At 41.2% G+C, this 12,301-nt stretch overlaps 1 protein-coding gene across 1 annotated transcript in view; it reads right to left on the reverse strand.

Moving 5' to 3' along the window:
• tox2 (TOX high mobility group box family member 2) overlaps window positions 1-12,301 on the reverse strand; it is an 85,532-nt gene that overhangs the window by 7,796 nt on the left and 65,435 nt on the right. The window contains exons 5-6 of the mRNA XM_079156598.1: window positions 3,107-3,373; window positions 1,770-2,000 (exon numbers count right to left, since the gene is read on the reverse strand). Of these exons, the coding sequence (XP_079012724.1) occupies window positions 1,770-2,000; window positions 3,107-3,373 (498 nt within the window). The remainder of the gene's footprint in view (window positions 1-1,769; window positions 2,001-3,106; window positions 3,374-12,301) is intronic.

Consider the following 12,301-nt stretch of genomic DNA (forward strand, 5'->3'; position numbering starts at 1 on the left):
GTGAAGAGCCCCGGTGAAGGCAGCAAAAATTAACTGCAAATAAAAGGGACAGACGGCCTCCAAAGTCCAGCGTATGAGGTTGGTTTGGTGGGAGAAAAACACCCGCATGCTAGATGGGGTCTAGTCGACGGTGGCTGGGGCTGAGGAGAATGGGCTGCACTTTGTCATGGAGACAGGTGCTTTTATTTGACACCCAATAGGCTGCGCCCTGACTGGATATTCTAAAAATATGAGCCTGCGCATGGTCATCAGACTGTCTCGTTTTCCATTCATTTCACAACCATCATTTGTTACCAAAAAACACACAGTCTATTTCTTTGACTTTGTCTGTTGGTTTAGAAATGCTAAAATGAAATAGAAAATGTGCCGGGTGCAGTAAATGTAAATGCAGTTCCATATGCACAGGTCAGGTCATAAAATAAAATTGACTCCTGAAAATGTTCAGGGGAATATGTCTACAGTGCTGATGGCAACTTTCACATCTTTCAATATATGATTATCACTGCATAATAACATTCAGTTGTCATTATGGAGAGTGCAGCACAACCATCTCATTTTAAAAGAAAATCTTAATTTTCTGGTACTGCATCATCGTTCCTCTTCTTAAATGCATATTATTATGCAGTTTTAGCATACAAGAAACAAATAATGTTGGTAATACACTTTTGACATCGATAGCTTGATCATACCCATGTTTTCTGGGTATAATGTATGTGCTAGATCATGTTATATGCAGGATGCTCCAATGCTTGTACAAACAATTTAACAGGACTGCACTTTCTGTTAAAACGTTCTAACTGGCTACCTGCCAGGTAGCCATATTAACTAGTCAGAAGGACTTAATATTGTGACAAGCAATACCAGAGCTGCAAGTCATATCGTTAAAATAGTAACTTACATTTGACTGGCAAAAAGTGTCATTAACAATAGATTAAATTATATGTAAAATGGGTAAGTCTTAGGGATGCAGTCACAGAGTATTATCCCCAACTTCTTAGTTCCCCTTCTCTGTAAAGCTCTATGACGCTTTACAGCGTCTCAGGGCTCCACGTTGTGGTGTTCCTGTTTTGGTTCACTCTCCCTGAAAGAGTGCTAGGTTTTAAAGCAAATTGGAAATAGTGGCCAAACGGTGGAATTACAACTTCTGGTTTCGCCATGTGGGGCCAAAAAAAGCCTTTTTCCAAAGATTTGCGTTGGGAAGAAACGTCTGTAAATCAACAGATCATTTTTGAGGTGGATCAACTTCCCCATATCAAGTCCGGAAGTCCTTATTTAATTCGGTCCTCGGACCTCAAAGTTGTAAAATCCAGAGTTATTTCCTCCGTTTATGTGAATGGGCCCCACAACGAGGCTGGACTTGCAGCGTTGTTTTCGGCTGCAGCAGGCAGTTCTAAAAACCCACTGTTTTCTATCTTCAGATAAAGTTAGCAACTAGCTGGTGAACATAGCGGAGCAGCTAAATATTTCCCTTGAGGAGTTGGTAGAGTCCGAAAACAGAGATAAAGGGACAATGAATGTTGGACTTGTATTGGCCAGGTGGCCAGACACACAAATCCAAATGAATGTTAATCTTGCTCAGTAATTTACTGGATACATTTGCTAATGTAATGTAATGTAATGTCAGTGTTGTATTCACAGCATTTTGTTAAGCCGAGCACACATTGCCAAACCCTTCTTTCATACGTTAAATAGTCGTGCTTTAAGTACAAAGATCGATCAACAGTTAATTTCCCGTAATCTGAGTGTACGTGTACACAATATCAATCTACCTGTTTCTGCTCCTCTCCCAATCCGTCCCACATGGAGGCCACTATCTTGGATACGTCTCCAAAGGTGGCGTTGGGATTCTGTCCTTTAATGGCTGCCTGGGTGTCTCTGAAGAACAAGGCATAGGCTGACACGGGCTTCGTAGGCTCATTGGGATCCTTCTTCTTCTTCTTTTTTTGGGGTTTGGGCTTGGGCTTCATCATCTCTGAGGACGGCCGCTTCTCGCCCGTGATCTGGAAGACCATCAAAAGCACACAAAAAACAAAACGACTTATTGACACCGCAGAAACAAGGGCTACCAATTCAACTGGAGTGAAGAATTGCATCTCTGATGAATGCTTATAACATCGGGTCCAGGTGAAGCATGTAAACCTCGTTAAATGCATAACTCAAGCTCTCTGTTAGACAGTTGGTCAGCGTTTGAATAGTGCAGCAATGCTTCACTGACAGTAAAACTTTGCCACCGACACTGATTGACAGTTCTTTTCTGTCTTACAAAAATAACATCTGCTAGTTCAATTCATCAAACCTTTTCAAATCTTTATTTTTCAGTTGTTGAGCAAGTCATAAATTCTGACTTTTCATGCTATGGGGGTGAAAGGAATTTTAAACTGCCTGCTGTAGCTGCTCTGGCTTTGAAGTGGTCTCAGAGTGAACTGGAGAGAGCAAATGGAATTACTTACTGATAGGAGTGATGGTAATCCTTTTTATTCACACAAACAGTGAGAGGCACAGCAGAGATGTATATGCAGGGATATATATTTTTTCTCTAACTAGAGAAAAAGCTAGCATTTAAATACACCGATGAATCTGAAACTCGGTGGATGTGGCCGATTCAATTATGCACTCATTCACATTCCCCTGATAGAAACGAAGCAATTCCACAGAGACATTGGTTGGTGGGCAATTTATGAAAGCAGATTTACATAAATCAAACAAATCGAAACAAGTGTCCTTCTCTTCTTATTTAAACGAATGAGTGATTGAAATGAAAGAGTAGTAGTTTTCAAACCAGATTGTATGTAACTCCATTGACCAAATACGATATGACTGCCAACATTCAATCAAGAAGTCAATATTTCAAGTCAATTTTCTTTCCAAATGTGACACCACACTCCACCACACCATTACACACAGAAAAAAATGGCTTCAGTTCCTCTCAACAGCAACATTTTGCAACCATGCCAGTTTTCCACCCAACCCAATAAAAAGCAAAAGCACCCCTGAATTCCCGTTTAGGCTCAACACTATGCATGCAAACCATCTCTGAGAAGCACTGCCAAGCCCCTCGCCCCCTACTCCACTACTACAAGCCAGTCAAGCGTCACTACATCAGTACCTTCGAATGAGGATCAGTCTCCTCCTCCTGATTGGAGCTTGAGGGGGAGGGTGTGGCCGATTTACTTCCCGGAGGTGAAGGGGAACCATGAGGCAGTGCACTCCTGCTGACCTGAGGGTTTAGCTGGGTCAGTGCACTCATGGGGTTGGGGAGTATCGGAGGTGAGCGGTTTATCAGGGGGTGGTTACGGGCGTGGTCATAATGAGAGCCATCTGGGTGCTGGTGATGGTGTTGCTGTTGGTGGTGGTGCAAAGCCATCTCCTGCATCTGGGGTGAGAGAAGAACACCAGCTTTACCATCTTCTCCTCTACTCAAAGTAATAAAAGTTCGCCAATTAGCCAAATATGCAAAGACTTGGAGGAGTGGAGATGACATTTTCAAATTTGAGAAGAATAATTGTTGGACAAAATCTAAAGTAAGACCAAAAACTACTTTTTAGATGTGTTGTAATGAGGGACGCAAAAGAAAAAAGCTAGACAGACAAAAAAAGGTCTCATTGTTAAACTGAGGCTGGTGGTTAGAAAGCTTCTCTTTTTATTTGCAACTGTATTTTGTCAAGACAGTAACAGGCACTATTTTCCAACTTGCAGGTTTGTGGCCAATTTTATCGATTGCTTTTTGGTACAACTGACCTTTATACAGGGGAGCACATTTGAATATTGGGTGTAAGGCGGTTAATAAGCTACATTTCCTGAAATCTCTCAGACTGTTCTCGTTCACTGTTGGTATGTATGCCTATTAAAGGTAGGCAGCCAGAAAATCTAAATTTTGTGAACCAAACATACCCTTTTAGAGATGCGATTTTTGAAGTGAAATGATTTGAAAATCATTGTCAAAACACAAACTAGAAGAAGGGACAACTATTGAGAGCAGCTACTATAAGCAGTATTTGTATATAGATCACATGACAGCTTGTAGAGTTGAAGCTACAGAGACTCCTGTGTTTTAGTGTTTTAAGGTCCTTTAAACTCATTATTTGTTTTTTTTCTGACCAAGAACTTTACTATTTTGGTTCATTCTTATTGCTTTCATAGTGTGAGACTCACACAGTCCACAGAAGGCAAATGTTTACTGTACACTACCTGCTTAACACCAAATAGTAGCCAGTTAGCAACTAGCTGGTGAACATAGTGGAGCATTTATCAGCTAAAGACCCAGATACTTTTCTCAGGAGTTGGTAGAGACCAAAAGAAGGAGCTAAAATGAGAGTGAATATGAGATTTAAATTCATCAGATGGTCAGAGATAAGCTTTTAAATGAATGCTAATATTGCTACTACTGAGCAACTGTTTGCTAACAAGCTCATTATTGAAGGTGATAATATGTCAGTGTTGTGTTCTGCTGTATAAGTAGCCAAACAAATCTGTTATTGCAGGTTTATCTATGGAAATCACGACGTAACAATCGAATACACGTTTTTTCCACCATTCAATTGAAGTCAATGTTTTCCACGCCTACAAGCCATTAGGGGGAGTTGGAACGGTACCTCAAGCCAAATGTTGCATTCAACACTCAGTCATGTAACTCATAGGACCATCACTTAACTCAAAATGATATATTTGTGCAAGGGACCTCTCAATAACAATCAAAGGTACAATCAGTAATTTCATACCGACTTATTTTTACATCTAGGCAATCACTAGGACGTCCAATAAGTGCAGGCCCAGCGGGGTCCTTAAGACACAGTGACCTGGTTGGTGTTTGGTGGAACACTTCAGTTCCTGCTTCTGAAAATGAAGAAGCCAGAAACCTCATTACCTTGCTCAGCAATCGTTGCGTCAATGGCATTGATAACAACCCTATCAACCCCCTGCGGATGTATTATGCTCACTGTGTGTTATGAAAGAGAAAAATTGAATTCACTGCCATGTTTAACAACACCTTTTTCAACACTTGGGGCCCACAAATAGGGTGCTCGCTGCTGTAGAATGACCCCCACGTGGAGAACACCCTTCAGAGTGATTACAGAATCAGACTCTCACAAAGTTCTGCTCTTAGCCATCTTAAAAGAGCTTAAATAATAACTACATGAAAAGCTTTTCTTCAAGATGCATCAGGACAGAACATGAGCACGCACCAAAGGATGCTTTTAATGTAGGCATTAATGGGAATGTTTGGCAATTTACAGATCAGAAAGTGATGAACTAGCATTTGTTAGCTCTTTTAAATATTTATGAGTTAAATAATACATTACACATTAGTGAAGTGCTAAAAAGATCAAATTGAAAAGGCCCGTGCATATGAGGTCCTGATAAACACGAGTAGAGGTTCAAAGATGAAGGCTCGGCTCTCTAATCATAATTGGTCCCAGTAGATTGCTAGAATACAAATGCACAACAAAGTAATGTTGTACGAGGCTCTGGCCTGCTTTGAAAACTCATAATATTCACACGACATTAGATTCTGTGTTTGCCTCAGCAGCTGCACACAAAAGCCAGCCATGAACAAAGACATTCCTTTTGCATTTCAAATAACCACGCTCTAACCTCCCCCCATCCATGGCAATCTCCAACTTCCAATCATAATTCTAAACACCATCACTACACTTCTTAAAACATGAGGAAACAGCTTCAGCAAAATAAGTAGTGAGACAGGCGGGGAGAAAAGAGGAAGAAAGGGGAAAGCGAAGGAAATAGAAATCCATTAATTTTCCATTTGCCATGGACTTGCTCTTTAAGGGTCCTCACAAACCAAGAAGCATTGAAAAACCAATTAATCAAACATGAATGGCCTATCATAGCTGGAGCAGACGCATTTCCATAGCAACAGCCTCCAGGCAAAATTGTCACCCTTTAATCTGAGCCACACCATGTTTAATATAAACAAGAAGGAGACAGGCAGAGAGTTCACCGGGGGAAGGCACCGTGGCATCATGGGTAGCGGGTGTCGGCCTCGTAAGAGTAGAAACAGAAAAGGGTCACTCGCGCTCTATCAGATTTACATGAATCTGTTTTTAAATTCAGTTTAACTGATTGATTTGCGACACTTTGTTTTCTGAAATTGTGACGATGTGTTACACACCAATTCACCTTATTCTTGTGGAAGAAATGAGTCAAATTACATTCATTTTCAGCAAAAATATAAATAATTCACTGTATTTCTTGATTTTATTTTAAATCCAGCGCACTTTCATCTGCCACTCCTTATCCTCACAGCACTGACTCGATTTCCATTAGAGCTGAGTGCTCTGTCCTAACTAATGAAGCAGCAAGTCACCAGAAAACACAGACGCAAATTTAGTATTGCACATCAGCAAAAGTCTAATGAAACTGACACTACAGCTAATTTAAAAGCAAAGACATATCAATGTAATCACAGAGACACTGATTCCTAAGTATGAAAGTGTATGTACCTTTATTACAGTTACTAAAAGCAGCTGACACCTAAAGGACTAGTGCTCATTACTCAAAACAGTTACTCCTATGTCACTTCTTTTAAATGTCTCCGGGTGTTTTTAGTTGGTTCTTTCACCTGTGTGAGACGGAAAGAGCAAGAAGTTATCACATAGCGCCATCAAGCCTGAGCTAAATAAAGCGAGCAGCAGACGGCTGTTCAAATATTATGAAAGAATCTGACAAAGGTTGCCGGTTGCCATAGGTACTGTATGCTAATTCCTAATGGTATCATCCAAATGGGAGGGAGGGGGGGGGGGGGGGGGGGCACAGTGAGTAACAGGACTTGGTTGGTCACTGCGCACTCTGCTTTTAGTATTTAACACATATGGCCTTCTCATGGACTCTTCTCATAGACGGCCAAATAATAGAGATTTCTTTCCTGGATGTATGACTCGGTCTGTGGCCAAGCATGACAATCATGCCATGATGTTTTGTGTATTTTTTGAGTGTGGCAAACCTGATAGATGGTTATAGGTTGAGAAAGATAGCATTACAAGTAGTCTTATCCTATGCTGAAGGAGCTAACTCGTTAAATACTTTGCTCATCGTTGTTCAGGTTTTTCCTGCAACTGCTGTATTTTGTGGTACAATTATGAACCAATAACTGCCAACTTGAGCAATGCGGTGCCCTAAATCTATATTAAATTTAGATTACTTATAACGTTGGATTCTAAGTTCTCTTGGGTATTGTAGCTGTGCTTAACCTCCAGCAATTAGTTGTTTGTTGTAAAGCCCCAGGAGATCTGAGTGGAGAGAAGGAAAAGTAGGAGGAAGGGAAATATGACGCTGGAAGAGAGAAAGAGAGAGGCAAAAAGGAGGAAAAAGACGCAAAAAAACACGACTTAAGTACTAAAATCCATCTCCAAAGTTAGCGAGAGGACAGTTAGATATTGCTTTTTGGTGACGAGCAGCCAGGCAGACCTTAAACTGTGATGTAAAGCCAGGAAACTCGGTGTGAGCATGCTCCTCTGCCATCGTTACGCCTGTCGTGTTTGTATTCACATCTTGTACATCATAGTCAAATGGGAGTCAAATAACAAAGGCTTTCCAATTATGTGTAGCACATTGTGTCTGAGATGGAATATCACAAAGCCATTGTTCTCCTGCTCCTGCTGACCCTACCTTTGAAATGGTTTTCACGGCCGCTCCAATTGCCTGCACCATTTGATTTAGCTAAGGGGATTTGACCACCAGCACAGAGATGAGAAAAGGGGAGAGGAGAGCTCCATATAGCTACAAGGAGAAAGAGGAGACCGAAGCAGCTAACCTTGCTCCGTCCTTATGATGATTATACCAGAGTGGCATCTGTTTCATCATTTAAATTAGCGGGGGTGATTACTACGCGAGGTTTTAATGCCCCGGCATCATAATAAACCCGTCTCTTGATGCTAAAGAATCAATAAATGTTGTGCTCCAACTTTTAGCATCATCTAAAAATGAGTAAATCAATCTTAAGCGTGTCAGTTTTTAATTAAGTGCAGGTTTTATTCACTTTTAGTTCACTAACTTTCAAATGTAAATGAAAGGTGAAATGTGTTTGCGAATGATTAAGCATTTTTTTTATCTTTTAGTATTTGGATTTTAAAGCGACATCACCTGCTGGTCTGCTTTAATCACACCCTCAGACCCTCTCTGTCCCGTCCCGCCCTGTTTGAACACACAGTGATCAATGCTCCTGAGAGTCCCGAGACTTTTCCTCTCCCCGCTGCCTGCTTGACTGGAGCCATCTTGTTTAGAGTGATGGCTCACTCACACAGGTTCACGGCTGCTATTGTAAAATCACCCGGCGTTTAATTGAAACAAATGACTATAATAATAGAACATTATCCCTGCAGGCACCCAGCCATGACAGCTTTAATTAGAGGCGCGTTCAAGACTGATCCTTCAAAAGCACAGCCGCCGCGCAACACGGCGGTAAACACGCCTTTAGGTGGGGAGCCAACCCAGGGCCTCAAAGCTACTTCTCATTCACCCCGAGGGCAAAGCACTAACAACTCTGTTCCTCAAAGAGCCTTCGAGCCTCACACCCCCTTCCTCCCCCTCCTCCCTCTCTCCTCTTCTTCTTCTTCTCTCTCCCTTCATCCATGTCTTCGGTTTATCAAGCTTATATATACCCAGGAGGGTCATTTACACAAGCTGAGGAGAATTAATAAGAGAGTGGATTTATGAATCATACGCTACTTAAGTATGAAAGCAAAGGCAAAACGCTCCTTCTGCCTTCTTGTGACATCAGACAGATGCTAAGTAAGGAGATATGATGGGCAGCAGATGCCGGGATGTTTAAGAAGAAGAAACACAAGTGTTTTATAAATTAGTTGGAAGCTTAATTAGATGTATTTTAAAACAGATTTAAGATTACTTATAAAATATCATTCAATAAGACAAGGAGACTTTGATTCAGCTGTGATATGATGCTGTGATCCAGGTGTACTACCAGCCAACTGCATATAGCAATGCGCTATTAAAACCTTATTTAGTTTAACAGCTTGGCAGTGACTCCATGTTGGCAAAACAAGACACTATAAGGTCACTTTCAATCGTTCCAATTACATGTTAGTCAGGAGGAAAAATGTTAAATACTTGCTCTTGCACCTCCTGCGCTGAACTGTGATCATGTTATTAATCTGGCAGAAAAACAGCAATACCTCACAAACTAGCAGCGCAATGAAATATTTATTTGTGTTTCGACTCAAACTTGGAAAGAGGGGAAAAAGCAAGAGCGTCTTAAGTAGCCACACTGTTGGAATGGATTTGCGATTATATGTCCCAAAGCCAAACGGAGTCCGCGCCAACACGTTTGATATTTTCATAAAATAACTAGGAATTACTTTTAAGTTTGTGCCATACAAATAAAAGCTAAAATACAAATAAAAAAAAACAAAAGTAGAGAAAAAGGTCAACTTTTATGATGTTGAACACAAAATGTGTTGGTATTTTATTTTCCTTTTTGTGAAAAGTACTTAATGCATGTGGCTATTATTATCATTATTATTAATGACTAAATCTAAAAGTATAGCTGGAGGCGTTTGCACAAAGAGGCTGACGTCCCTGTTCGTGATTGACTGTTGGTTTGAAAAGTACCGAACCCCCCTGAACGCCTCTCAGAGTGAATCTGTGGCAGCAACAAGGCAGTGGTTGATTTGCAGATAGTAATGTCAGGATGTCCCCCTCGGCGCCATCCTCCATGTTCCTCATTACTGCTAATGTCAGAACCTCCTTTGCTTTTATTTTCTCTCTCTCTCTCTCTCTCTCTCTCTCCCCCCCAGTTCTCTCTCTTGTTCCTCAGTCTTTATTCTCTCTCTCTTGTTCTCTCTCACTGTCTCTTTCTCCCCCGGTCTCGCTCCCTCTCAGCCCGGGCGTGTCTCCGAGCTCACCTCACAAAGCACGGCGTCAGAGAATCAGAGGCTTGCCTGACATGACATGTAGGAGACGGTTGTGAGGAGCGGGAGGGACACACACTCTTGACAGCAGAAGGCAAGGCTCCTCTGCTGCCACTAATGAGACTCCTGGCTGCCGTGTCAAACACACTTTGTGTGTGTGTGTGTGTGTGTGTGTGTGTGCGTGCGCGTGAGTGTGCGTGCCAGCGCTCACACATCAACAAAAAAATGAATGTAGATGCAGAAATAATGAACACAAAAACAAGAAAGAGCACACAAATGAAAAGTGGGTGCATACAGTACTGCATGGTGCAGGTCACGGTGAGGTGATTTGCATGTGTGAAATCCTCTCTCGAGAGAAATTTCACACATTTGTGACAGAAGCTATCTTCACCTTATTCTGCTTTGGACTATATTAAATGCTACAGACAGCGGATTACCAAACACATTAAGTCATTGCTATTGACATGGTACCGTACTGTACTTGTGATGCTTTTTTTTGGTGCAGGAAACAAAAATCACATATTTTATAAAAAAATCACTTTAAACTCTACTGCAAGACCACACAGATTACTAAATTTGAGATGTTTGCCTTGCATTTCTTTCTATTCTAATATCAAACGTAAACTGTGACAATTATCTAATAATGTTCTAGAAAAGTTTCCAACATGGCACCATCAAGAGCAAGCGCTACACCCGTGATATCTGCCTGTAGCTTTTTGCCTCTTGTTGCCGGATTACAGTAACGCAGCACACTACGAACTGTGTTACATGAATACACAAAGTGTTTTAATAAGCCTGGCTCGAGCCACTCTTGTGGCACATTAGCAGACAGAGTGGCAGTGTTGTGCTGAACTGGTGGCTGGTGACACAGCAGGGGAGACGTCCCTGAGTGAGATGACATGGGACGGCTCTCCGCGCCGCCACCAGGGCAGAATATTCCTGGTGGTGAAAGCCGAATGAGCTGATGGATGGTTGAGATAGGGCACAGTAGCAATATGGACACGATTTCATGGCATGATAAATCTCAGCAGGGGCCCGTGGCTAAGTGTAATATGAAATCCCTTATCTATGTATCTGCTTCATAACACCGGCTATCTCCTGCAGCTGAATCTGCCTTTGTTTCTTCAGCTTCTTTTCTTTGCTTGAATGCCACTGTTGATCCCATCTACAGTATGGATGAGGACGGTGACAACAACATGCGTGTGATAACGCATCTTTTACTCAGTTGTTTTTGAAATACGATGTGAGGAATTATCTAAATTGAAAATTGTCACCATGGAGATCCTAATCCATTACCTGTGATCACACCGATAGGCAGCGTTATTAAAAGGGATTTTGCGTAGCACTCCACACCGGCCTGTGTTTGTACAAAACAAGTTTATATTATACAATTCATCTCATATAACTGATCCTTTTAAAGTTTGGTTTGTGTGTTACTTAACACCGTCGCTGTAGAATTTCTGATTACAAATAAAGAAATTAAGTCGGCACCTTATCCTCTGATTAGCTTAATCCGATAGGTTAATTGACTTTCTCAGGGTGGAGAAAATAGATGAGCTGCCGTTGCAATAAAAATCCCCCCAAAACGATGAAATTGGAAAATAACCTATATTTCTTTTAAGATATTTCTTAATATACAACTACAGTTTCATATCACATTGCCAGAGAAATAAGGCACTTTCTCCCAGGAGATGAGAAAAGAATTGAATTTTTCCTTATCGGTCATCTATTTTTCCACAGAATGCTATTACTTGCTGCCTGCCGTTGCTAAGCAACAGGAAATATTAATAGGACCTTTTATTAGCTAGGCTTTACCAGTGGAGTACTAAAATGAGGAAGTGGAAAACATGAATGTGTTACATAAATCTCTGAACCTTTCAGGGTTTGCACAAGTCTCTGTTTGTCCAGTGATTTATGGCTGTGATGGTTCATTTATGGGAGAGGGAGGTGTGAAATGCCAAATGGAACATTAGCCTTAGGGACAATTTGAAAATAAATAATCACAAAAAGGAGGGGGGGGGGGGAGAAGAGGGAAACCGTTTAAAGAACAGCCCTATTTTTTTTCCCCCCAGCGGATTTCAAGAGGCCATCAAACAAGCAAGTGCTATTTTTGTTCCGCTGAGGACATTGATCATTCAAAATCATCTATGCCTGAATCAACATTGGAATAACTAATACAAGTCCCATTCTATCACCGGGCTTGTTGAACTGTGGTGGAAAGCGACAGACATTCCATCATTTTCCGCAGACGCTCTAATCCCTTTAAAAAAATGACTGAAAATGAAGGTCTTTCAAAGGAGAAATAGGTTTTCTTCATCTGAATGAAAAGTATAGAATAAGGCAAAGCCTCAAAGAGCAGGAAGTCTTTAAAGGAAAGGTAAAACAAATTTAAAGTCCATATTGGAAAAGTCTAAACACAT

This window comes from Pholis gunnellus (assembly GCF_910591455.1).
Source record: "Pholis gunnellus genome assembly, chromosome: 3".
NCBI lineage: Eukaryota > Metazoa > Chordata > Actinopteri > Perciformes > Pholidae > Pholis > Pholis gunnellus.